This window comes from Gorilla gorilla, chromosome 6 (genome assembly GCF_029281585.2).
Source record: "Gorilla gorilla gorilla isolate KB3781 chromosome 6, NHGRI_mGorGor1-v2.1_pri, whole genome shotgun sequence".
Classification (NCBI taxonomy): Eukaryota; Metazoa; Chordata; class Mammalia; order Primates; family Hominidae; genus Gorilla; species Gorilla gorilla.
The window spans coordinates 159133864-159160131 of NC_073230.2; the positions used below are offsets into that span (position 1 = coordinate 159133864).

Genomic DNA, 26268 nt, shown 5'->3' on the forward strand with positions numbered 1-26268 from the left:
CACAGGATGTGGAAAAGAGACACTATTTGAAGAGACTATGAAAGGGAATTGTCTATGATTGTTCAAAAGCCAATCTTCGGATTCAGAAATCCCAGTGAATCCTATGCAGGAGAAATAAAAAGAAATATATACCTAGAAATATGAGACTGAAAACGAAGAACAACGTGGACAAACAGCCTTTGCCTTTCAGAGGGAAAAAGACAGAATATCTGTAAAGAAATCATCATTAGCTTAAGAGCTACTTTCTCAGCAACATAACCAGCAAATAGAAAGGGAAGATTTCTTAACTGATTATTATCCCACAAAACCATTTTTCCAGAATGAAGACAAAATAAAAACATTTAAAAACAACAACAAAACCCTGAGGGAATGCAAATCAACAGACTGCCTCTTTCATTGAGAAAGTCTTGCTGTGAAAAACATGTCCCCTGCAATAAAGCGTTCTTAATGAGGTAGCTAATTTGCATTTGGATCAATCTGCTTATTAGATTCGGAGCAGTAAGTAACAATTTACAGACCAGTGCTAGTATACAGACCACACATTAAATATCAGTGTTCAAAAAGATGTGTTTCAGAAATAAAGAAAACAGTGACAGAGTTGAGATGTGAAAATAATAGTAAGGAAAGAAAATGGCACACAGAAATCTAAAAAAAGCAGTAAGTGTGTTTTTAAAAAAATGTGTCCTTGGAGGTTAGAAACAATAATACAAGGGTTAGGATAGTTAGGAATGAGTGACCCAAGTTAAAGCATTATAATGTGTCTAAGTTGTAAACACTGGTCATCCTTTACACTTTTTAAAGGTCTACATGTTAAAATTCTTAGAGATAGGGAAAGATATAGAAAGAGTAACATCCAAACTAGTAGAGGGGGAAATGGAACTAAAAGAATGCCCGCAAGAAAAACAGACCTTAATCATTCCAAAACAGGAAGAAAAAAAAAAAAACAGGAGAAAAAAGGGCACAAATACAAAGAAAAATTAGTACAGAAGAAATTAATTCAATCATATCAGTGACCAGAATGCTGGCCAAAATTCTTCAGTTAAAAGACATAAATCATAAGAACACAGAAAACTTGAAAGTCAAAGGATGGAAAAACATCACAGTATATGTTGTACACTGTACATATAAACAAAATTTTTTGGCAATTGTGCCTCAGTAAAGTTGGAGAAATTAATGAAACATTTTAAAAAGATATCAGACAAATACTGTTTTGTTTTTACTTAGGCAATGCTATTAACATAGTAATATATATGACTGGAGAAGCTATAAACTACAGTACCACCAGAGAAAATACAAGAAGGGAAGCATTTTAAGAACAAAAATAATGATTATAGGTTAGTAGGTTGCTTCCCTAAGAAGAAATAGCAATTTTAAAAGTATCCACCTAATTCTGTAACTCAAAATATAGAACATATAAATATGTACAGATATAATGTTTCACAAGGGATCAATGGAAAATCTACCGTTAGACGGAGACCTGAATGGTAATGGTTACTTACTATCTCTCCTGCGTAGGCTCTGCAATCAAAACTATTGAACTTCTCCGTTCAGACCGCCACTCACACCTATGGGAAAAGGGTAATATAATAGATCATTGGCTTAACAACAGGGAATCCCATTCATATGACAGACAATGGGGACAAAAAGCTTTGGTATGTAAAACATTATTCCTTTCCTGGCCTAAAGACTCATCGCCACCTACATTAAAGCTAATATGCCTGATTACTGTTTTTAGAGAACTTATTTTATCAGGGCAATTCCAAACTCAAAAATATGCTAACTGGCACCTTGTTAGCTACATAGAAATGCACCTTAGACCCGAAACTTACTAGACTAACTCATTATAAAATTTTCTTTAAGGTGTCCATGCAGTCCCTGGTCATAGTTGAAGCAGTCCTGAGAAACATCGCCCCTACCCCCATAATCCCCAGAAAAAACCGATATTTTCTTTATCTTTTCTTATAACTTTATATTTTATAAATAAAAAGACAGGAATGTCAGGCCTCTGAGCTGAAGCTCAGCCATTGTAACCCCTGTGACCTGCACATATATGTCCAGATGGCCTGCAGGAGCCAAGAAGTCTGGAGCAGCTGAAAAACCACAAAAGAAGTGAAACAGCCAGCTCCCGCCTTGACTGATTGACCAACCTTATGACATTCCACCATTATGACTTGTCCTGGCCCTGCCCCAACTGATTAATTGACCTTGTGACATTCTTCTTTTGGACAATGAATCTTATGATCTCCCCACCATGCACCCCGTAACCCCCTCCTCTGCTAACAATATATAACCACCTTTAACTGTAACTTTCCACTACCTACCCAAGTCCTATAAAGCTGCCTCTCTCCTACCTCCCTTCGCTGACTCTCTTTTCAGACTCAGCCCACTTGCACCCAAGTGAATAAATAGCCTTACTGCTCACACAAAACCTGTTTAGGTGGTCTTCTCTACGGACACACGTGACAGTTCAGAAAGGTGGGACAACTTGAAATGGGGTGGGTGGGGGTGTTCCAGGTCATAGGTAGATTTTAAAGTTTCTCATTGGCAATCGGTTGAAAGGGACAAGTTATTATCCAAAGACCTGGAATCAATAGAAAGAAATGTCTGGGTTATGATGATAAGGGATTGTGGAGACCAAGGTTTTATCATGCAGATGAAGCCTCCAGGTAGCAGGCTTCACAGAATAGATTGTAAATGTTTCTTATCAGACTTAAGGTCTGTGTTGATGTTAATTCCGGTTAGCTCTTCCTGAAATCAAAAAGGGAGGGGGGTACAGTGAGGCATATCCAACCCTCCCTTCCCATCATGGTCTGAACCAGTTTTTTTCACGTTAACTTTGCAATGCCCTGGCCAAGAGGAGGTGTGCATTCAGATGGTTGGAGGGCCTTAGAATTTTATTTTTGGTTTACATTAGCTAGAAAGAGAGAGAGAGGGAGAGAGAGTGTGTTATGGATACACACATACTGGGTACTTTGACAGACACTGGAAGGGCTCACTGAGCCTTCTTGGCAGCTCCCTGGGGACCTGCCTGGAGCCTGGAAAGCTAAAAACAACCTTTCCCAGAAATCTTTGGAGCCAGTTTTTGCAAGGGACTTGGGGACTGTGAAGAAGATGCACCTGGGTAAGTGTTAGTGGCAGAAATGAACAACTCGAGGCAGAGGCCATGCACAGGATGGAGCTCTTCTGGCAAGCACAGTACTGGACCCATATGGTCCCTCCAGGGCGAGTGAGCTTCTGCATCTAGTCTAGTCCCCAGGTCACTCATGCTAAGCTGTGGTGGTAGGGGTGATGGCAGCTTGCTCATGTGGCACTGGGGCTGTATGCGTGTCTCCTAGAGTCAGTGGCAGCAGTGTTAGCTCCGTCACTGTGGCAGGAGCCGAAGGGATCTGGGGTCAGTGACTTTATGTGACCAGTTTTGTGGAACAGTTGTCAGCCTTGTTCCTGGATTTAACCTAGAAACTCTTCCTCTAGCCCTGCCAAGGATTCTTGAACTATTTAATACACCTTAGAAAATGCATTTTTCCTTAAAGTATTAATAGGTAGAGTTAGGTCTATTGTTTGCACCAAAGAACCCTGGCTTATAGAAGAGAGTGATCCGCCTCTACCTCAGGGTACTGATTGGCTCAGAAGAAGGAAATAGGGAAAGAAAATAGGGTGGGGGCGATGGAGCTTTGCGTATGTCACTATTTATTTCTTTGAAAAAGACAGGGAGATGTGTGAAGCAAATGTGGCAAACATATAGTTACTCTTTGAGGTGTTTTTTGTGGGTATCTGAAGCAATATTTTTGTGCTTTTCTAGAGGTTTAAAATATTTTATTATTTAAAAATAATGTTTAAGGCTGAGCTTGGTGGCTCATGCCTGTAATCCCAGTACTTGGGAAGGCTGAGGTGGGTGGATCCCTTGAGCCCAAGACCAGCCTGAGCAACATGGCAAAATCCCATCTCTCCAAAAAAAAAAAAAAACAACAACAACAAAAATTAGTCAGGCACAGTGGCACACACCTGTAGTCCCAGCTACTCACAAGGCGGAGGCGAGCGGCTCGCTTGAACCCCGGAGGTCGAGGCTGCAGTAAACTGTGACCACGCCATTGCACTCCAGCCTGGGCAACAAGAGTGAAACTCTGTCTCAAAAAACAAACAAACAACAAAAATGAATGCATAATATTCCATCATGTGGATGTACCATACTTTCTTTAAGCAATACATTGGGCCTGTTTAAACTTTTCATTCCATTCCATTAATCTGGCTGTCAATACATTGCACACATACATAGTGTTTCGACTGTAGTAGCTTTAAATAGATGTTGATATGTGTCAGGGCTTGTTCCTACCAACCCCCAGCCACTACTATTCTTTATCTGAATTTTTCTAGCTATTCTTGTTTATTTTTCCATCTGAACTTTAGAATCTGGTTCTTTTTTTTTTTTTTTTTTTTTTTTTTTGAGGCGGAGTCTCACTCTGTTGCCAGGCGGGAGTGCAGTGGCACGATCTCAGCTCACTGCAACCTCCGCCTCCCAGGTTCAAGTGATTCTCCTGCCTCAGCCTCCTGAGCAGCTGGGACTACAGGTGCGTGCCATCACACTCAGCTAATTTTTGTATTTTCAGTAGAGACGGGGTTTCACCATGTTGGCCAGGATGGTCTCTATCTCTTGACCTCGTGATCTGCCCGCTTCGGCCTCCCGAAGTGCTGGGATTACAGGCATGAGCCACCACGCCTGGCCAAGAATCTGGTTCTTAAAAGTTCCTCTTGGAATTTTTCCTGGGATTACGTTAAACTGGTAGCCTATTTTAGGGAGAACCGATATCTTTTAGATATTTAGTCCTCCTGCCCCTGAACATGATATGCTTTTCCATTTATTTAGGTCTTCTTTTTGTTGTCTTTAGTGATGCTTAAAAGTTTTGTTTTTTTTTCACATAGATTTTGTACATTTTCTGCTAAGCATTTTCCTTGATGTTTAATATTTTTTATTGTTAGTAGACAGCTGGAGTCCTTCCTTCCTTCTTTCCTTCATTTATTCATTTATTGAGTTTCCTTCTGTTGTGCAGTGGCGTGATCTCGGCTCACTGCAACCTCTGCCTTCTGGGCTCAAGTGATTCTCGTGTCTCAGCCTCCCAAGTAGCTGGGATTACAGGCGTGCACCATGCCCGGCTAATTTTTTGTATTTTTAGTAGAGACAGGGTTTCTCCATGTTGGCCAGGCTGGTCTCGAACTTATGGACTCAAGTGACCTGCCTACCTTGGTGGCCTCCCAAAGTGCTGGGATTACAGGTGTAGGCCACTACGCCCGACCTTCCTTTGTATTTTCTAACTGGTTGTTGTTTGCGTAGATGGCGGCTTTTGATTCCCATTTATTAATATTAAACCCACACAGCTTACTGAATTATTTTATTAGCTGTAGTAAATTTTGTCAGTTAATTATCTTGTGTTTCTCACTTACGCAATCAAGTCACTTGAAATGATGATAATTTTACCTGTTATTTTCCAGTTAATAAGCCTCTAATTTCTCTCTCTTAACTAGTGGTGTTGACTAAACCACCAGAACAATGTTAAATGATGATGGTAATAGTATATGTGATTATCTTATTCTTGAATTCAACAGGAATACATTTCATGTTTTCCATTTAAGCATTATACTACCTTTGAGGTTGAGGTGGATATATCTGATCATGCTAAGAAAATAGGCATCTATTTCTATTTCACTACAATCTAGTTATTATCCAGATGGATATTGAATTTTGTTGAATCCATTCCAGTAGCTGAGGAAATGGATTATGACTTTTCTTTTTAAATCTATGACCACCAAGAACACATCTGCAGTTGAACGGGGTTGGGTTTATTGGCTCCTTGCAAGGAGGAGGAAAGTAAACCAAAAGGAACTATGGGATGTCTCACAAGAGGGTGTTAAAAAGGACTCTTCATAGGACAGGGCTTGTTTTAGTAGATTTGGGGGAGGTTGCAAGAAAATGGGGATTTCCTCTCAATGGGATGATGTCGGGAAGTAGGGGCAATTCTATAATTGTATATATTTTAGATAATTCTTATGGAGAAGACGAGAAGAATAGAGTGAGGCTAAAGCTATGATGGTGAAAAGCATTAGTCATTTGTATCAGCCAGGATGGGGAGTTTCCTGTGGTTTGGATAATGTTCTTGTTTTGTCTGTGCTCCGAGATCATTATGGAGTAGTCTGATCTCTGCCAAAAGACACGAGGGATTTCTGGGAGCACCACAAGCTAAGACAAAGACATGGAACAGAGTCTTTCCTAGAGCTTTCAGAGAGAGTACAACACCTTGATTTCAGACTTCTACCCTCCAGAACCGTGAGACAATACATTTCTGTTGTTTTAGGCTACCCTGTTTGTGGTATTTTCTTACTGTAGTCCTGGAAAACTAATAAAGATGCCAACTTTAAAGTGTACAGAGTTGCCAGTTGCGGTGGCTCACGCCTGTAATCCCAGCACTTTGGGAGGCCAAGGTGGGCGGATCACGAGGACAGGAGTTCAAGACCAGCCTGGCCAATATGGTGAAATCCCATCTGTACTAAAAATACAAAAATTAGCCGGGCGTGGTGGTGCGGAGCTGTAGTTCCAGTTACTTGGGAGGCTGAGGCAGAAGAGTCGCTTGAACCCGCAGAGCCGAGATCGCACCACTGCGCTCCAGCCTGGGTGACAGAGTGAGACTCCATCTCAACAACAATAGCAACAACAACAACAAAACAAACAAACAAAGAACGTACAGAGTTTTTCAAGATTCTTCTAGGGGGTCCGTGAGCCCAAAAATTTGCTTTAGATCAGTGTTTCTCAAAAGCTTACATACACCATGTGATTCTCATGCATTTCACTCCCTTAGGGGTTTATTTTAAAAGTCATTTTCTGGGCTTCTTCCAGACCCACATAATGGATGTGGGCCCTGTATTCTGCATTTTCAAACAAGTTTCCCAGGTTCTTCTACATCCCAAAACACTGCTGAAGTAGGAATATACCTGGGCTGTAGACAAAAATTTGGATTTAATCTTTACCCAGTCTATTACTGAGCAAGTCTTGTCAATTTAGGCAATTTAAGAGTTAAAGTATACACTCTACTGGGAAAATTCCCGGTTCCAAGTCGAGTGACTCTGAAATTCATTCACTGCACAGCATTTGTAAAATTGGGGGTGTGGAACAGACTTCTTCTTTTTTTTTTTTTTTGAGACAGAGTCTCACTCTGTTACCTAGGCAGGATGGAGTCCAATGGCGTGAGCTTGGCTCACCACAAGCTCCGCCTCTCAGGTTCAAGAGATTCTCCTGCCTCGGCCTCCCGAATAGCTGGGATTACAGGCATGCACCACCATGCCTAGCTAATTTTGTATTTTTAGTAGAAACGGGGTTTCTCCATGTTTCTCAGGCTGGTCTTGAACTCCCGACCTCAGGTGATTTGCCTGCCTCGGCCTCCCAAAGTGCTGGGATTACAGGCATGAGCCACCTCGCCTGGCCCAGAACAAACTTCTTAAGGGTCTGTCTAGCTCTGACATTCCACAAGACTATGACATGGTCCAGGAAGAGTTAGGGCAGAATAGCAAATTCAGGTGCCTTTGCCTTTGGGAAGATGGAGGCAAAGCACTTTGTCCATCCAATTACTTTGTATTTATTTATTTATTGTTTGTTTGCCCCGACTCCAGTCTTGACAATTACTCTGCATTTTAAAACACTGTTGGGGCTAACCCTACCAGCCTCTCCCCTGACCCGAGACAGAGTTAGCAGCTAATGTAGCTACTTCCCACTTTCTGTCACCCCTGCAAACAGGGCAAACAGGGATGCTGTATCTGGAAGCTCTAGGGGCAGGAGCCAGTCCTATTTATCCTTTGTAAAACACCTAGCAAAACAAGATGATTTTGGGTCCACCCTCCTGAAACTTGGCTTGGCTGCAGTGACAAGTTTTGCACCTACAGGAAGATCAGCATTTCCTTCCGTTCTTCCTCTGCCAATCCATCCCTGACTGGTCTTTTGCCCTCTTTTGAGTAAGAAACTCCTTGTTTTAGAGTGTTTCTGGATTAACGCTGGAAAGGGACCAACTCTGAGCCCACAGTGTGGATCCCATGTAACAGTACTCTTACCAGAAAAGGGGTTTCACCCCAGACCCCAAGGGCAGGTTCTTGGATCTTGCACAGGAAAGAATTTAGGGCGAGTCGCAAAGTACAGTAAAGTTTAAATGGTTTATTAGAAACTAATCTATTAGAGTAGGGTATCCTCAGGAAGCAAGAGGAAGAACGCCCTACCTCAAATGTAATGTTTGCTTGTGTAGGATATTAGAGCTAAGAATAGTGTATTTTATTACAAAGGCTTGTGATCGGCTTGTGACAGACTATCTGTATTGTTATTCTCTTGTGCAATTAATTTCAGAAAGAATTTATGAGTGGACTATTATCTTTAGAGCAAAATATAGTTTAAATTAAGAATGCCTTTTTCCAGGCCGGGCGCCATGGCTCACGCCTGTAATCCCAGCACTTCGGGAGGCTGAGGCGGGTGGATCACTTGAGGTCAGGAATTTGAGACCAGCCTGGCCAATATGGCAAAACCCCGTCTCTACTAAAAATATAAAAATTAGCCAGGTAAAGTGGCGCACATCTGTAATTCCAGCTACTTCGAAGGCTGAAGCGGGAGAATTGCTTGAACCGGGAAGGCAGAGGTTGCAGTGAGCCGAGATGGTGGCATTGCACTCCAGCCTGGGCAACAGAGTGAGACTCCATCTCCAAAACAAAAACAAAAACAAAAACAAGAATGCCTTTTTCCATTAACTTGTTTCCTCAACAATAAACATCTTGTGATCAAGAGTGCTGACTTCCTGGGAATGCAACCCAGCAGGTGTTGCCTTCCCCAGCCTTTATTTAGGATAGTGTCACTCCAGTTAGGACACCTCTGACAATACAACTCAAATCATTGGTAGCTCATGAAAAGAACTCACTCTTTGACTAAACTTGAGTCAGGCTCCTCTCAGTCCTCTTTTTGACTAGGCCCTGACCCTGGGCTGGTCCTCAACTCACTTAGTTCAGTTTTAGCAAGAATCCTGCTGAGTCAGTTCAGCAAAAATCCCCTACCCTTGGTATCTGATCACCTTGGCTTGCGTTCAGCAAAACTCTCCCTAACCTTTATGTGTCCTCTTAGTAATTTTCCATCTGCTGACTTCCACCCTGTTGCTTAACTATAAATCTCCACCTGTCCTTGTATTTGATGTTAAGCCTGATTTTTCTGCCCCTACTGCATAATCCCTATTGCAGCTGTTCTTGAATAAAGTCTCTCACCTTAACAATTGTCTGAATAATTTTTCTTTTAGTCCCATTTCCTACTGTAACATGCTGTGTGAGTCTCAATTTTCTGATCCGTATAATGGAGAAACTAATACTTCCATCTCCGAGGCATGGAGATCAACTGAAATTAAAAATAACTTGGATATGGCTGGGCAGGGTGGAACACACCTGCAATCCCAGCACTTTGGGAGGCCAAGGCGGGCAGATCACTTGAAGTCAGGAGTTTGAGACCACCCTGGCCAATATGGCGAAACCCCGTCTCTACTAAAAATACAAAAATTAGCCAGGTGTGGTGGTTCATGCCTGTAGTCTTAGCTACTTGGGAGGCTGCGGCAGGAGAATCGCTTGAACTCAGGAGGAGGTGGAGGCTGCAGTGAGCTGAGATCACACCACTGCACTCCAGCCTGGGCAAGAGAGTGAGACTCCATCTCAAAAAAATAAAAATAAAAATAAAAAACTTGGATAAAGTGTAAAGATAAAAATCACTATTCTTGGGCAGGGGTCCCAGCTGTAGCCCAAGCTGGAGAACTAGACTGGCTTGGCATTAATTTGCTTGGGGCAGGAAAAGGGTCATCTGAAAGATATGGGAAAAGCTGAGGTTGCCCCTGGGAAGACTAGGGAAGCCTGCCCCCGGGCCAGCCCCTTGAATATGTCCAACTGAGGAGGTGGAAAGAAGTTCAAGGTAGCCAGGGAGACAAAAGTTGTTCACTTTGCTGCACATGTGGAACCAACATGGGACAAACAGGCATTTTGCGCTCGTCCAGGGAACATGACTTCTTTGGCTCCCGCACAATTTGTAGCTGCAAGAGTGGCAGAGCACCAGAGTGGATGCAGGCCCAGATGTTCTCTGGATTAGGTGTTAAGGACTTGTGGGAGTCATTAGGCAGCAGGCATTTGCCCCAGTGTCAGAGGTGTTTAAGCCAGAATTACTCCATCTTGAATAAGGGCTGGGTAAAATGAGGCTGCATTCATAGGAGGTTAGGCATTCTAAGTCACAGGATGAGACAGAAGGTTGGCACAAGATACAGGTCATACAGACCTTGCTGATAAAACAGGTTGCAGTAAAGAAGCTGGCTAAACGCCACCAAAACCAATATGGCAATGGGAGGGACCTCTGGTGGTCCTCACTGCTCATTATGCACTAATTATAATGCATTAGCATGCTAAAAGACACTCCCACCAGCACCATGACAGTTTACAGACGCCATGACACCATCATGAAATACCCTATATGGTCTAAAAAGGGGAGGAAGCCTCAGTTCCGGGAACTGCCCACCCCTTTCTCTGAAACTCATGAATAATTCAACCCTTGTTTAGCATATAATCAAGAAATAACCATAAAAATGGATAACCAGTAGCCCTGGAGCTGCTCTGCCTATGGAGTAGCCATCCTTTTACTTCTTTGCTTTCTTAATAAACTTGTTTTCACTTTACTCTATGGGCTTGCCCTGAATTCTTTCTTGCATGAGATCCAAGAACCCTCTCTTAGGGCCTGGATCGGGACCCCTTTCTGATAACACCAGGAGACACCCTGGGTGGATTTCCTGAACCGACCGATAGATGAGCCTTCCACACGGGGAGACCTGGATCCTTATCGTCTTTGTGGCCCCTTCCATCTGCACGTGCGGACGAGGCCCGGGTCGCACTCGGGCGGTCAGCCTGGCACGCACAGCGCCGGCGTGCAGGGGGCCTTGGGTGCCACCGAGTCCGGGAGGAAATCTAGGCCGCCATCCGTCCGGAGACTGGCACCTGTGACCACCACCCAACATGTATTGAACAAGGGCTTGGAGGTCCTTTCTCTAAGGCCGCACCGATAAACGATTACCGACTGTTGACCTCACGGCCCCTTCGCTTCCGGCCGCACCGCCTCGCTGCCCACGCCTGCGCACTCAGGCGCCGCAGGTAGGAGGAACGTACCAACTGCGAGGCGGGGGGTGCGCGCGAAGACCCCCGCAAGCTGCGCTTCCGGAAGTAACCCCTGGCGCATCCCGGAATCCAGAGCGCCCACTACGGCCTTTGGCCAGGCCCCCTGGGCGCGTTCCGGGAGCTCAGGCCTGCGGCGCTGGGAGAAGCACGCTGGCCAACAAGTAGGGTGGTGGGCACGCGGCCCAGGGGTCAGGGGCCGCTAGGCGGCGGGCGGCGGGGCTGCGGCTCTTACCTGCCGAGGAGGCGCCGGCTGTGCGGTGCGGAGTTGCGCCGGACTTCCCAGCTTGGCCAGTGGCTCCGCAGGCTGCCGGCTCCACCCCTCAGGTAAGCGGGGACTGGGCCGCCGAGGTTCAGGGAAGGGGGCGGCTGTCGGGGCCCGTGCCGGCCCCGGGGGGCCACCTCCTGGGCCAGCCGTGCCCCCGCGCCGAAACACACTGGGAGAGGCCAGAATCTTCAGGAACAGCTAGCCCTTACCCATCTCTCCCTCTGTGCCGAGAACTGCCCTGAAATACTGTGATATTAATTAACTCGTTTAACCCTAACAATCTCATGAGGCGGGTGCTGTTACTATTCCCGTAATGTAGACGAGGAAACCGAGGCGTGGGCTGGAGCAGGATCACGGCCGTGCTCAGAGACGGGCTCTGGATGCCATGCTCTGACTCCATTGTTAGCCCTAAGCTTCCAGAAGGTAGCAGAGTGCTGCCGTGTCGTTTGTAACAGATCTCACTTTGTGTCATTTTTTTGCACAGTATGAAACCTAATGATGCATGATTATTATTTAAAACATCTTGCTTAGACTTTATAAGTAGTCAAATTTGCGTGTGGGACAAAACCCCAAAACATACAATGGCTTGCTCTCCTCTTTTCCTTTCACACGTTCATCTCCTCCAATCCCTTTCTCTCACCACCTTTCAATCTTCTCACAGATGTTGTGGAGGAAGATGAGACTTGAGGGCCCAGCAGGTGCTTAAAATCCCCTGCCTGGTGGGGGTGGAGTAGACACTCTCTCCCCCTGCAGTGCTGGAGTTGAGAGCAGAGGGGCTGGAGGGACTGGGCGGAGTGAGAAAGGCCTGGCATAATCATGGAATGCCCAGGGTGGGGTTCTACTTCTCTTGCAGGCACAAGAGAAGTGGAAGAGTGGCCGCTTTCCTTCTGGGCACGCACTTGGGAAAAGGCTTGGTAAGAGCAGCGAGAAGAATATGTCTAATTTCTTGAGCCAGTGTGCGGAGGTGCTTCCCAGCCCAGGCTAAGCCAGATCACTCAGCCAGCCGCTGGCTGCCTTTACAGATGTACGGCTCCCCGTGAGCAATCAACACGCCTGGCTCTCAGGCATAAGCTGCCTCACTTCCCTTCTGCACAGCACTCCAGGACTTGCCTGCCACCAGACCCATCCTACTTCCTCTGTCAGGAAAAATGAGAGTTCTTCCTGGTCTCTTGAGGCCAATCCCTTCCACCGCCTGTGCCCTGGATCCCTTTCTCCAGGATGCTTCTCTTCCCTGTGTAGTTAGCCTCCCCGCTTTTCCCAGGGCACCTTCTCTCTGTTTAGGGACAGAGCCAAGCCTTTTCCCTCCCATCCCCACCTCCAGCATTCCCGGTTCCTGCTTCTCCCCCACTTCCTGCTGTACCGCCCACTGAAGGGACCTTTGACCCTGCTGACCGCTGCTTTTGGAAAGTCTTTTCTTGGTTTCCCTAACTTCACTTTGGTTTTTCCTTGTCTCTCCCCTCTGCCTCTCAGTCACCTTTGAGATCTGCTCATCCTCTCACCTCCCTGTATTGTCAGCATTACCTGGGCAGCCCCCTCTGGTGTTTTCCTTCAGTTTCTCTAGAAACTTGCCTGAAGATTTGCCCCAAAATAGCCCACATGGACCTGTATGAGGAAAGAGGCTCACTGTGGAGGCGCTCTCCATCGTTCCTCCTCTTCCACTTGAGGCTTAGGCATGGGCCACCTCCTGAACAGCTCTCCCCGCAGTCTCCTCCATGCGTTCTGCCATCACCCCGCCCTGCCGTCACCCCGGCCTGGCCCTCTTTCCCTTTTGCCTCCCAGGGATGTGCCTGCTTCCCATGTGGCCTGGCTAGGGCGCTTTCCTGACTGCTGCCCACATGATCGACTGTGGGCAGGCGTGCAGCCCAAAAGGCCGTGCCTCAGCTTAGGAGCCCTTGGAATCTTGTCTTGTTGTGGTTGTAGGCCTCCAATGTGTTGTCAGCTGTGGTGATGTGTGTCACAAGTAACTTCTTTTTTTTGAGACAGGGTCTGGCTCTGTTGCTCAGGCTGGAGTGCAGTGGTGCAATCACGGCTCACTGTAACCTCCACTTCCCTGCTCAAGCCATCTTCCTGCCTCAGACTGCCAAGAAGCTGGGACCACAGGCACGGGCCATCACAGCTGGCTGATTTTTTTGTATTTTTTTTGTAAAGACAAGGTTTCGCCATCTTGCCCAAGTTGGTCTCAACCCCCTGAGTTCAAAGCAGTCCACCCACCTTGGCTTCCCAAAGTGCTAGGATTACAGGCGTGAGCCACCACACCCGGCCACAAGTAACTTCTTAGTTATAAAGTACTGAAATTTATCAATGACTTTCTTTTTAAAATTTACGTTTTAGATTCATTTGGATTCAAGGTTGGCTCTCAACACTGCCAGCTGCACTGTCATCCTAAAGTACTTCTGTGGAAGAGAACATGGTGGTGTCACTGTTGTACCAGTGATGACACAAAATCCCAGATCTACCTGACGGGCCTGCGAGGGTTGAAGATTGTGAAGCAATAGCCTAAGGTAAACAACACCTTGCAAGACGGGTCTAAGCTCTTCAGTGTAATAGACCCTGTTTCTCAGTAGGTCAGCCTGGGGGCCCCCCAGGGATCCCTCCCCGCCTCATAGCACCGTACCCCACTTTCCCCCTGGTCTAATGATGAGCCCATTTCTAGGTTGTCATCTCATCCTGAGCCCCAAGTGCCAGCCAGGCAGCTACTCTCCTCTGTTCATATCTTGAAGGCACAGTGCTGGCTCATAGTAGACATTTGATGAATTTCTGTTAAATGATTGAGTGAATCAAGAGTATCTGCAGAGTATAGCATTTATGATGAGACAAAGCTAATTGGGAAACAGAACAAGATTGGTGTCCTGGGGTAACTGGGTAGGTCTTAAGATGAAGATTTTGGGGTGTGCTGGGTGCAGTGGCTCACAACTGTAATCCCAATACTTTGGGAGGCTGAGGCAGGGGGATTGCTTGATCCCAGGAGTTCAAGACCAGCTTGGGCAACATGGTGAAATCCCGTCTCTACAAAAAACACAAAAATTAGCTGGGTGTGGTGGTGCACATCTGAAGTCCCAGCTACTTGGGAGGCTGAGTTTGGGAGGATTACTTGAGCCCAGGAGGCAGACGTTGCAACAAGCTAGATCATGCCGCTGTACTCCAGCCTGGGTGACAGAGCAAGACCCAGTCTGAAAAAAAAAAAAAAAAAGACTTTGGAGTGTGACCCCGTTCTGCAGATGGCCTCTGGAGGCCTGGATGTTCACACTCTGGGGTTGCAGTTTCCTCAGTCATGAAGTGAGAGTTAAGTCCCCTCCAGTGTGACATCCAAGAGCAGGTGTGGGCCCAGGACAGCAGCCTGTGTTTCCTTTGCAGCTTTACCTAGCCCCTACACAAGCGCCACCTTGCAGTAGGCCTTCAGTTCTTGGATTTATTGGTGGCTGAAAGTTCTTGCAAGATGGGCTTGAAGTTGTTGCCACTTAACCCTTCTGAGGTTCTTCTGGCTGGGAGGAGCTCCTCTTTCTGGCCAGAGTCTTGCTTGAGCCTTCTTAGCCATCTCGTCACCTGTTATAGGCAGCCCTGCCATCTCTGGTGACCCTTTTTAAACATTACCCTGGTGAGTAATGTTTAACATCACTCATTGTCAGATCTTTTTTATCTTTTTTTTTTTTTTTTTGAGTTTCAGTACCAGTAAGTCTTTATGTATTCATTATATCTTTCCAGGGAAAGGAGAAGGGAAGTGAAAAGGGTCAGCATGTGTGTTGCAAAGTGATTAGAAAATGGGAAAGGAAGTACCTGGTACAGAAAAATCAGCCATGCAATAGATGCACCCCAGAGATGGAGTAACCAAAGCCCAAGGGGCCCTGGTCTCCTGCAGTTCAGGACTGAGGGGCAGGGATCAGGGAAGGTACAAGCCTTTCTACCCTCCCTCCCTGCCCCTAAATTCAAGATTTCACATAAAGCTTTGGTTTCTAGCAGTAAACATGGGGTTACATTCATCTATCTCCTTTTAAACAATCTTGTAGCCACTTTGACATAAGTTCTTGCACCGGGCCGGGCGTGGTGACTCACACCTGTAATCCCAGCACTTTAGGAGGTCAAGGAAGGAAGATTGCTTGAGCCCAGGAGTTGGAGTCCAGCCTGGGCAACATAGTGAGACCTTGTCTTTACAAAAAAATTAAAAGAATTAGTCAGGTGTGTTGGTGTACACCTGTAGTTCCAGCTACTTGGGAGCTGAGGTGGGAGGATCGCTTAAGCCTGGGAGGTTGAGGCTGCAGTGAGCCAAGATTGTACCACTCCACTACAGTCTGGGTGACAGAGCAAGACCTTGTCTCAAAAAAAAAAAAAAAAAAAAAAGTTTCTTGCACTTGCGTAAAAGTTCCTAAGTGACTTGGATATATACTCATATTCCTTTGCCTGGTCTCCTGACCCCACTTCTACGTGGAAGGCCCCCGGTTGCTTCTCCCTTCTTTGAGATTACAGATTAAGTAGGTTTGATCCATCCCAGTAAAGCAGTGTCTTAAGTGTTTGGGGTGAACCACATTGACTCAGGTTTGGAACAAGAGATGGAGGGTTCCTGACTTCTTCAGGTTGTTCTCATACATCATTTAAGAGTTGCAGAGACAGCCTGAGAATTCAATATATGTGTGTGTGGGTATGTAGGTTTTCTTTTGGGGTAGGTGAATGGAGAAGAAGGTACGGTAGGAGTCAAGTTTTTAGGGCAGAAGATCTGGTCCAAAATAGGAAATAGAGGAAGGGGAACACAAAGAAAGGATAGTTCAAAATCCCTACTTCAATATGAGGGTCCCCCAAACTCATGTTTTACATCTTTTTTGCCTGGTTCAGAACTTTCTGTAAAGATGCTTTGGCCATTTTTCTCTCAATACAAAAAAGTTTGTAAACAATAAAACCCCAAAAGAACATGGAGAAAGACCAACACAGTATAGTTACACAAACTAGGCCACCTAGCAGTCACCAACTGCTACAAAGTCCAGACAAATACAGGAACTAGAGGGGGCAGCGTCAGGGGGAAACAAACCCAGGATCAGATGTGCACCCCCGAACACGTTCTATCGTGCTTGTCCCATTCTAGCCCAGCAAGGGAGGTTTGTGGTGATCCTATAGCATGTAAATGAAGCCCCCTTTTCTCCTTAGTTACCGTGATACTGAATCAGCGCTGCAGCAGGGCAGGACGCTGGCTGTGCACACCACATGAAGAGGCCCTCTCTTACGGGGCTCCCTTGAACCCAAGAATTTGGAAACGTTAAGAATTTTAGTCCTTGCTTCATATATCCTTCCCTGGACAGCACAGGATGGGTACAGGGGCACTGGTCTTAAAATCTAGCGTTCCCAAGTCACGTCTTTTACGAATACACACGCATACCCTCTGCTGTGGACGGTAGGCCTAGCACAGTCCAGTGAAGGACGGACCTGGTGTGTGAAGCAAGTCCCATGCCCTAGGATTAGGAAACCCTCACCTAACCGTGGTGTCCCTTGGTGTCTCTGCACCTTAGTCTAATTTTCAATCTTCCACTAGCCAGAGATCAAGTCTTAATGCTATCCAGTTGAAACCTAGTCTCCCGTGAAACATTTTCAAGGTGGGGGGGTTTCAGGAGGACACTGTGGCAGAAAAGCCAAGTCTCTGGCAAACATGAGGTAGTTCAATAGGCTGGGTCCTCCATATAGTTGCTCTTCGTGGTTAGAAAAACAACCAGAAGTATTCCTGCTGTGCAGGCCTGGAGCTTCTGCCGACTTATCCCTGAGGTTGCTCAGTACCTGAGAAGAGTAAGGAGTGAGGGACCGAGATTAAAGTAGACAACAGCACAAACAGCATTAAGGGGAATAAAAGCTAAGATGCACGGACGTATCGGTAACACAGCTAGTGCTGTGGGCACCCGGGAGACAGGGGACCGAGGTACGGTATCCAAGGGAGCGAATCAGTCCCATCGCACCGGCCCGGAGCTGGGTGGGGTGAGTGTGGGAGCCGCAGGTCTGCAGCGGTCCCCCAGCCACACTCTCTGCCTGTCTCTGCCACCCATTGCTTGGGACAGTTCCCAGCACCCTGTCCCAAGAGTGGGCTGTGAGGAAACAAGATGTGAGTAAAGCCTGGCCTGCCCATGAGGAATTTCCTCCCTCAGAAGGTAGTGGCTGTGGGTTGGGTCCATTATCTGGTCTCATGCTTAATAATTTCACTCCAGCATGGGAAATATTATGATTACCTGTCCTTCTTAAAAAGGAAAACAACTTCCCTGTCCAGGCCACTTTTGAAAGCTGGAGATTCTAGGGGTAGTGCCTCAGACAAAGCATATAGGCTCCTGAGTGATTTCCCCCAGCTGCCCTCGTTTGCATTTGGATAGAGCTTGGTTGGAGTTCCAAGGGCTGATGCTGGGAACCTTGCTCTGGATGCGAGGCCTGCCCCTGGAGGGAGCTGCGGAGGACTGGCAGCTGCAGGTGCTGGAGCAGGCCAGCCTGTGGCTGGGCCGTAGCTTCCTGCTGGCAGGCTTCCTGGTATCGAGCGGCCGCCCCAGCCTGGAGCAGGCGGCCAAGGGTGAGGGCTGTACCCCCATCCCTTGTTTCGCCCACTGCCTTGACTCCCTGGTGAGAAACTTTCTGTGTCACCCTCACAGTGTCCAGATCATCCTGGGCACTGCCAGGGCCACCTGCAGCCATTTCTAAGGCTCTGTGGAGGCCCAGGGACTCCTCACCCAGCTCCAGCGCCAGCGCCAGCGCCAGCGCAGCCTCCTAGCCCACCAGCCCTTTGAGGAGCTCTCGGACCACTGGGTCTCGGCCTACCACCTGCTGGAGTGGCTGGTGGAGCAGCAGCAGCCCCTTCAAGAGTACAAGGGCAGGCACCAGCTGGGGAAGGCTGGTGTTGCCTTGTCGGCCACATTCTGGAGCCCGGCAGACAGCCTCAGCAAGCTCCTGTAGCCCTTCCAGATGGTGGTCCACGAGGCGAGTGCAGCACAGGCCTCTCTGAGCCAGGTGCTGCCCCAGCTGCGCTACCTGCACATCTTCCTGGAGCAGGTTCACACACACTTTCAGGAGCAGAGTGTCGGGGAGAGGGGCGCAGCCATCCAGCTGGCTGAGGGGTTGGCCCGGCAGCTCTGCACCGACTGTCAGCTCAACAAGCTCTTCTACCGCGAGGAGTTTGTGCTGGCCACCTTGCTGGACCCTTGCTTCAAGGGGAAGATTGAGGCCATTCTGCCGTGGGGGCCGACCGATATTGACCACTGGAAGCAAGTCCTCATGTACAAGGTGAAGGAGATTAGAGTGTCTGAATACTCTTTGACCGCCCCAAGCCCCCTGCAAAGCCCCAAGGGTCTGTGCGTGGACCCTACCAGGGTAGCCAAGAGCTCCGGGGTGGAGGGGAGAAGCCAGGGGGAGCCTCTGCAGAGCAGCGGCCACTCTGGGGCCTTCCTGCCGGCCCAGAGGGAGGGCTTGCTGGAGAGCATGGGGCTGCTGGCCTCTGAGAGAAGCGGGGGCTCGCTGTCCACCAAGAGCCACTGGGCCAGCATCATTGTCAAGAAGTATCTGTGGGAGAATGAGACCGTTGGAGCCCAGGATGACCCGCTGGCTTACTGGGAGAAGAAGCGAGAAGCCTGGCCACCATCTATCTGTCTTACCCCCCACAGGAGCCTTCTCTGAAAGCATCTTTGCCTCCCTGAACAGCCCCACCCTTGTAGAGCAAAACTCTTCTCTCAAGGTGGAGGCCATTGAGCATCTCCTCTTCTTGAAGGCCAACCTGGAGCAGTTCCCCAACTACACCCCGCCTCCCCTCATCTGCTCTAGTGGTGACCTGGCCAAGGGGATACAGACCCTGCAGTCTGCTCAGGGTGTGATGGCAGACATGGCAGGTGCCGGTGCTCACCCTGCCCGTGAACTCCTAGAGAGCCCCTGCCTGTAATAGGTCAAAGCAGAGAGCTGGGTGTTGCATCCTGGGCGCCACATGCTCATGGCCAGAATCTTAAACCTATTTGGTAGGAAAGGGTCAGTTTCTCACTTGACAGATTGCCATATTTTTTTTCTGGGAGATGTCATTTTCCATCTCCCGATTACTTCCTTTATGTCTAGCAGTATGTGCCGAGAAGAGGCTTACTCTCTTCATAGGTGACTGTGAATTTTGTACTACGTGGCTTTGTACATGTGATGCTCTGTTAAAACATAAGTGGGTGTGAAGGTCCTTGCATACACCTTGTCTGTGTGGATAAGTGGATACATGCCCTTAAGAGGCTTGCTTTCTCAAAAAGTGGCCAAGGATGTGGAGTGGGCATGTGCTGGCAGGTGGGATATGTCCTTAGCCTTTGGGGGCCTGGATAAGCTATTGCAGCACTTTCTGAGGCTTTCACTGTAGGGAGAAGGAAATCCCAAGGGTAGAATAGCCATTTCCAGAGGGAAGTGCACACATACCCCCACACACCAGTCTTTTTGGGGGTTTCAGAGTGGCCGGAAAAACCGACTGAAGGGACTGACCAGCTAGCTAGGAGAGCTGAGACGCCAGTCCTCAAATGGCGTTCTTACCAATAGTCTATTTCCAGACTACTGGAAACGTTGGGGTTTCTTCCTCCAGTGACAGCAGCCTCAGTAGCTTTCCTGGGCTCCAGGCGGCTGGCTGCACACCCTGCCTGCCATCACCCTTGCCCCTGCTTGTCCTGGACCACTTTTAAAGGGGAAGTCCCTTATTTGGAAGCGAGAAAGGATGTGTGTAGCACACGCTCATCATGGATTGCTCAGAGTTCCTTTAGGGCAGAGCTGAGGGCCTGGGATCCAGGAACCAGTGGGATTGGATGGGAGAAGAAGGAAGGGGGTGGCCCGTCACCCCCGCAAGACTTGCATCCAGGTAGCCTAAGGGCTCCTGGTCACTGGGTAGGGTGGCTGCTGAGATGCAGGTCGGAAAAGGCAGGGGAAGGCTCCAGGCCTAACTTGGAGCATGTGACTGGCCATGGGGGTGAGGGGACAGACTCTGCCCTCACTGGCTGGCAGCCCCAGGAGCCTGTTCCCTTGCCTCTCCTGGATGGGTTGTCAGCCCTGTGTTTCACTGTGACCAATTCATTGTAACATTTGGATATTACTGAAAATGTAAGGAAGCAGGAAAAATTAACTACTTTCATTCAGAGATAGCCTCTATCAATAGTTTGACATTTTTCCCTCTTTTACATTGAGATCATACCCTAGGTACTGTTTAGTATGCGATATTTTCATTTTCGCAGTATAATAATTGCACCTGTTAAATAAAGTTTTGTAAACATTTAATAACTGGAGTAGTATGATTTGAATTAAAGTCTGGCCTCCAGATTGCTTAGATCACTCCACTACCTGTAGCACTAGGTGTGGGAGTGGGGTGGTGGGGACACATTCGCAGGTGATAGGGGGCCGGGTTTGTCTGGGGGAGGGGCCTCACTACTGCCCCTGGCTCCAGAGCAGGGATAGGAGGGGCAGGGCTTGCTGGATCTCTCCCTGCAGTGTCCGGTACCTCACTTGCAGGATCCTGACTCACATGTCGGGGCGGGGAGGATCCGAGAATGTGATGCATCCTCAGGTTGCCTTGGGCAGTGTGCGTGACTGTGCTTCCATCCTTGAGCAGTCGGAACTGTTCTTGGAAGTGGCATCGTGGCTCTGCTGTGTGGCATCACCGAGCAGGCTCATGTTCTGGGAGAGGACTGGGAGGCCTAGAATGGTGAGGCAGCGAGGCTCGGGAGAAGAACGTGAGAAGATTGGGTGAGGATGAAAGGAAGAGGGTGAGAGAGCTTGATGGCACCGAACCAGGGGGCTTGGGCTCTAGAACCTTCACTTTCATCTAGGCGCAGTTTTGTCCCCCAGTGGACATTGACAATGTCTGGAGGTGTCTTTAGTTGTTCCAAGTGGGGTAAGGGGAGTGGTTCTGTTGGTGTCTAGTGGACAAAGGCCAGGGATGCTGCTCAGCACCCTCCAATGTGCAGGACGGCCTCCACAACCAAGGCTCAGCCTGCCCAGATGGCAGTAATGCCAGGGTTGGGAAGCCCTCTTCTAGAGCGTTAGAGCCTCCAGTCCACCCGAGGCTGCTCTGGGTTGAAGCGTTCCTCCCCCTAGACTTAGCTCTGCCCTGTGGGCCTCATTTCCCAGGCAGAAGACACTCACCAACGCCTGGGACCATCTTCCCTGGTTCTCAGTCAGCCTCCCTCAAAGGGCCCAAGTGCCATCCTTGTCACCAGTCCTCTTTCCAGACTCTGTTGCTGGGCCAGGAGGTCTCTGTTCCCTTCATTTCCATAGTTAGGACAAGGACGGCTCCTTCTGGAGGAGTGCTGAAGCAGGTGGACGTGCGGGAAGCCATCCTCTTTGTGTCTGCGGGCAGCCTGATGGTTAGTTGGGTCTGCACAGGTGGGCACCAGCTGGTTCTCAGTCCTACTGGGCTACCTCTTTGCAGTGTGCAGGTGATGGACCAGAAACACAGCAGAGGTCACTGACCCCCAAGAGAATGAGGGTTATGCACGACCCATCACCAAGACCCAGGCCTGCATCTGGTGAGGGCAGGACGGGGCCACACTGGTGCAGGGCTGTGTGTTGGAGGGCAACAGGGAAGGGCCGGTGGGGTCTTTCTGCTCCGTTTCCTCTTCTGTAAACCATGTTCCTGGTGTGAGCATGCACAGTTGCCTGCCTCTGTCTGCCTGCTTCTTTGCTCTCTCCCTTTGCTGAGCCATCATCTCCATCTAAAAAGCCACTGACTCAGTTCCTCAGGGCATTCACTTAACCTCTGCAGTCCCACTGTGGCCTCACCTGTGCCCAGGACTGCTCATCCAGTGGCTGTGTCTCCAGCCTCCTCTTGTCTGAGTCCAGTGGGGCGTCCTAGTAGTGTTGGTCTCACTCCTTAAAAGCCTTCCGTGTTCTCCTCCCTCTGGCTGCTTGGCAGAATCCTTCACAGACTCGTTCATTCAGCCTCATAGGTCAGCCTTCACCTCTGCTGCTCGTGCATAGGACATCTTCCACATTCACTCCTGAAATAGCGGGTGGGTGGGAGGGGTGCCTGCTCCTGGAGAGAGGCCTGCGAGTTCTTAGAGAGCTCTGTATCCCCAGCATGGTTGGCCCCATGCACTGCATGCCCTCCTTGATGCCAGCTGCCATCTCCCTGCTGATGGTGCCTGGATCCCTCCAGCCTGGAGCTCCAGCTGCCTCCTGAGCCCCACGCCACACTCACTCAAGCTGAGTGCTGTGTAGCTGGATGTCTTCTTGTCTCCAGCCTGTCCCACCTGCATTTCACATGTCTGAGAAGGGAGCCCCAGGCCGGGTGTGGTGGCTCACGCCTGTAATCCCAACACTTTGGGAGGCCGAGGCAGGGGGCATCACCTGAGGTCAGGAGTTTGAGACCAGCCTGGCCAACATGATGAAACCCCGTCTCTACTAAAAATACAAAAATTAGCCAGGCATGGTGGTGGCGGGTGCCTGTAATCCCAGCTACTTGGGAGGCTGAGGCAGGAGAATCACTTGAACCCAGGAGGCGGAGGTTGCGGTGAGCCGAGATCGCGCCATTGTGCCATTGCACTCCAGCCAGGGCAACAAGAGTGAAACTCTGTCTCAAAAAAAAAAAAAAAAGAAGAAAAGGAGCCCCTGGCATACAGTCACCCAGCAAGATTCCCCAGTCGTCCTAGGCTCTTTTTCCTCCTCCCCATTGCTTCCTGCCCTCCTTAGGGCCTGTATCTTTTGTTTTCACAGCAGACAGGTTTCTAGTGCCTGGTGCTCCTCCTGCACCCCCCATGTTAGGGGCCAGAGCAGCTTTAATCAAATGCAAAGTTGATTGCATCACTCCCTGTTTACAAACCCCAAAAGATTCCATTCCCACTGAGGGAATCCACACTTCTTGGCAGATGCTTCCAGTCCCTTTTGGAAAGTATATATAAATATTTGAGGTATAAATAAAAGAGAATGAGCTGGAATGTTGCAGACTAGAAGGGAGCTAGATAAGGAAATGGGGGCCATAAGCACAAGGACTCCCCTTTCCAGATGGGGTGTAGAGGACATAAGGATGGCAAGACCGTTTACATCCTCGCCAGCTCCCTGGTTGGGAACATAGTAAATATCTTTGTTGATGGTGTGGGAGGAGCTAAGTGGATCAGGCTCTGGGCCTGGTTTCCTTGGAGAGGGGAAAATGAAAAGTGTTGATATGTAAACTCAGTCACCGACACCCTGCATCAGATCTGCAGGGCAGGCATCACCCCGCCGGCCTGGGTGAGACTCCTGGGTCTGGGCCTGGCCAAAGTCTGCCAGGTTGGGAAAGCTGCGCTTGGAAGAGGTCTGTTATTTTCCTCACTGCTTAAATCTTGAGGTCCCTCCACCAGGCCACCCCTGCTTTGTGCCACAGTCATGCGCTGGCACCTGGACTCACCTGGTCCTGCAGCCCCTGGCAATTTGATGTGCCCCTCCCAGCTTTCTGGAGCCACCCTTCCCTCCCTCCAAGACAGCCTGCCCTTTGGGAAATTTATGTTGTCTTTGCAGCTGGCACCGTGCTGTCTGGCACGTATATCAGTGCTGTTCCATTGATCTGTCCAGCTGAGTCCAGAGCAAAAGAGCTAGCTTTGGCGGGCAGTGAAGTGGGAGCAAGGGTGTGCGACCTAGCCAGGCCACTTACCCCAGCCTTCCCTGTCCCTTCACTACCTTGACCTCAGTTTTCTCCTTCAGGACTAAAGGCCAACTTCTTATGCTCTACAGCTCCAACCAGAGGCACCAGCTGACCCATATAATCTGGAAACAAGTTTGAATTCATTGCTGTTAGAAAGAATTGCAGTAATACTGAGTGAATCAAACAAGGCACATGTGCTCTCGTTTGCATTGCATATACATTGATTATCCCAGAAAGAAAACAAAAGAAACTGGTGATGGTGGTTACCTATTGCCTATTCAAAAATAACGGTTTAAAAAACACCCCAAAATTAATAGGGATGGATTGTGAGTGGTTACTGAAAAAGTAAAATAATGATGTTTTGCCCCTAGTTTGGATTTGACAGGAAGAACTGGTAATATTGGGCCTGAATCCATCCAGCACGGCGCTAACCAGCCGGGGCCAGTCTGGGCTGCTCCCCTTGGGTTGGGCCTGCACCCCATCCCTGTCACTCAGATGGCTTTTGTGGCCTGTGTCCCAGCTTGGTCTTCAGGTCTTGCCTGGCTGAGATTGTTGGTTTTCATGGTAAAAGCAGGGTCAGACTCCTTGCCGTCACCTGCTGCGTAAGACACAGAAAGTGCTGCCTGCTGACTGACTGTCTCTCCTCAGGGACTGGCTGGCTTCAAGCAGGGCATCGGAACCAGGCCTCCTGGCACTGGCCTGGGTAGAGTGGAAGGTGCCTGCTTCGGGGCGAGCACCGGCTGACCCCCAGTGGAACCCTGTGACAGTCCTGCCAGGGCCCAGGCCATCCCAACCGACTTCCATCTCATGGAGCCTCCAGCGGAGAAGCGGGGAGAGGCTGGCGGACTGCAGATCACACCCCAGCTGCTGAAGTCACGCACAGGCGAGTTCTCCCTGGAGTCCATCCTGCTACTGAAGCTGCGTGGCTTGGGACTGGCTGACCTGGGCTGCCTGGGAGAGTGCCTGGGCCTGGAGTGGCTGGACCTATCAGGCAACGCGCTCACCCACCTGGGCCCGCTGGCCTCCTTGCGCCAGCTAGCCGTGCTCAATGTCTCCAACAATCGGCTGACGGGCCTGGAGCCACTGGCCACCTGTGAGAACTTGCAGAGTCTCAATGCCGCAGGCAACCTACTGGCCACCCCGGGCCAGCTGCAGTGTCTGGCTGGGCTACCGTGCCTGGAGTACCTGCGGCTCCGAGACCCTTTGGCCCGGCTCAGCAACCCGCTCTGTGCCAGCCCCTCCTACTGGGCTGCAGTCCGGGAGCTGCTGCCTGGCCTGAAAGTCATGGACGGTGAGCGTGTGATTGGGCATGGTAGTGAGTTCTACCAGCTGTGCCGAGACCTGGACAGCTCCTTGCGTCCCAGCTCCAGTCCAGGCCCCAGAGCCACCGAGGCCCAGCCCTGGGTGGAGCCAGGCTACTGGGAGTCCTGGCCCAGCCGGAGCAGCTCCATCCTGGAGGAGGCCTGCCGGCAGTTCCAGGACACACTGCAGGAGTGCTGGGACCTGGACCGCCAGGCCAGCGACAGCCTGGCCCAGGCGGAGCAGGCACTCAGCTCTGCAGGCCCCACCTCTTCCTTCGTCTTCTGAACGTGACCTATGGCCCAGGACAGCCTGGCAGGTGGCCTCGCTGCCCCCAGTTCCCCTCTCTGCCCCCACACTCATCTTAGTTGCTTCACACTGGTCACTGGCCCTGCACACTGGGCTATTGCTTTATCCCTATCCTGAGAGCAGCCCCTCCCCACCATCCCTCCACATGCTGCAAGGACAGACTGAAGGACCGTGAGCAGGTGTAAGGGCTCCCACATCCGTGAGCCTGTGTCCGCAGCTGCTGCCACTCTGGGCTGCTCCAGCCTGCAACTTAGTAGAAGGAATTACTTCCTCCTGAGGCTACAGGCGAGAAAGGTAGGGATGGGCCAGCTTCCCGTCCCAGCTGTTGAGAGACAGTAGGCAGGCTGAGTGGCCCAGAGCACTCCTGGAAGTGGGACTCCCCTGCCTTGCAAATGTGCCTCTCCAGACTGCTCCTGCACTTACCCCTCCCCGCAGCACCTTCTCTGCCCGTTCTTGTCCACACATCTATTAAATGCTTCTGTTTTCATTTGCATCCCTGCCTGGCATTTCATGGGGGCACCTCTGGCTCTGGAGCACAGGAGGCTCTGCTCACCCTGCCCACAGGAAGGGGTCCCAGAGGAAGGGTCCTGTCCCCCTGCCTTCTCTGGCCGCCTCTGAGCTACGC

General features: G+C 49.4%; 1 protein-coding gene and 1 long non-coding RNA gene across 8 annotated transcripts in view; one reads left to right on the forward strand and one right to left on the reverse strand.

Annotated features, from left to right (window-relative positions):
* Positions 1 to 11157, reverse strand: part of LOC115935307 (uncharacterized) — a 27513-nt gene extending 16356 nt beyond the window's left edge. The window contains exons 1-4 of one of the 2 annotated variants that reach the window (XR_008681318.2): positions 11091 to 11157; positions 4003 to 4121; positions 2430 to 2581; positions 1500 to 1565 (exon numbers count right to left, since the gene is read on the reverse strand). This is a non-coding gene — a long non-coding RNA (uncharacterized lncRNA). Of the gene's footprint in view, positions 1 to 1499; positions 1566 to 2422; positions 2582 to 4002; positions 4122 to 11090 lie in introns of both variants that reach the window. The other variant, XR_008681320.2, reaches the window with a different exon arrangement.
* LRRC61 (leucine rich repeat containing 61) lies at positions 10944 to 26136 on the forward strand. Of its 6 annotated transcripts, none has more exons than XM_019031350.4 (4): positions 10944 to 11181; positions 12324 to 12384; positions 13802 to 13971; positions 24684 to 26136. In XM_019031350.4, exon 4 carries the CDS (start codon positions 24843 to 24845, stop codon positions 25620 to 25622), a length of 780 nt encoding a protein of 259 aa, XP_018886895.2. In that variant the 5' UTR covers positions 10944 to 11181; positions 12324 to 12384; positions 13802 to 13971; positions 24684 to 24842; the 3' UTR covers positions 25623 to 26136. The 6 variants fall into 6 exon arrangements, with proteins under 6 accessions (XP_018886895.2, XP_018886894.2, XP_004046508.2 ...); XM_019031349.3 differs by having other exon boundaries at positions 11158 to 11529; XM_055392355.2 differs by lacking the exon at positions 24684 to 26136 and adding an exon at positions 18076 to 22411 and having other exon boundaries at positions 11176 to 11529.
* Positions 26137 to 26268: the final 132 nt, after the last annotated feature.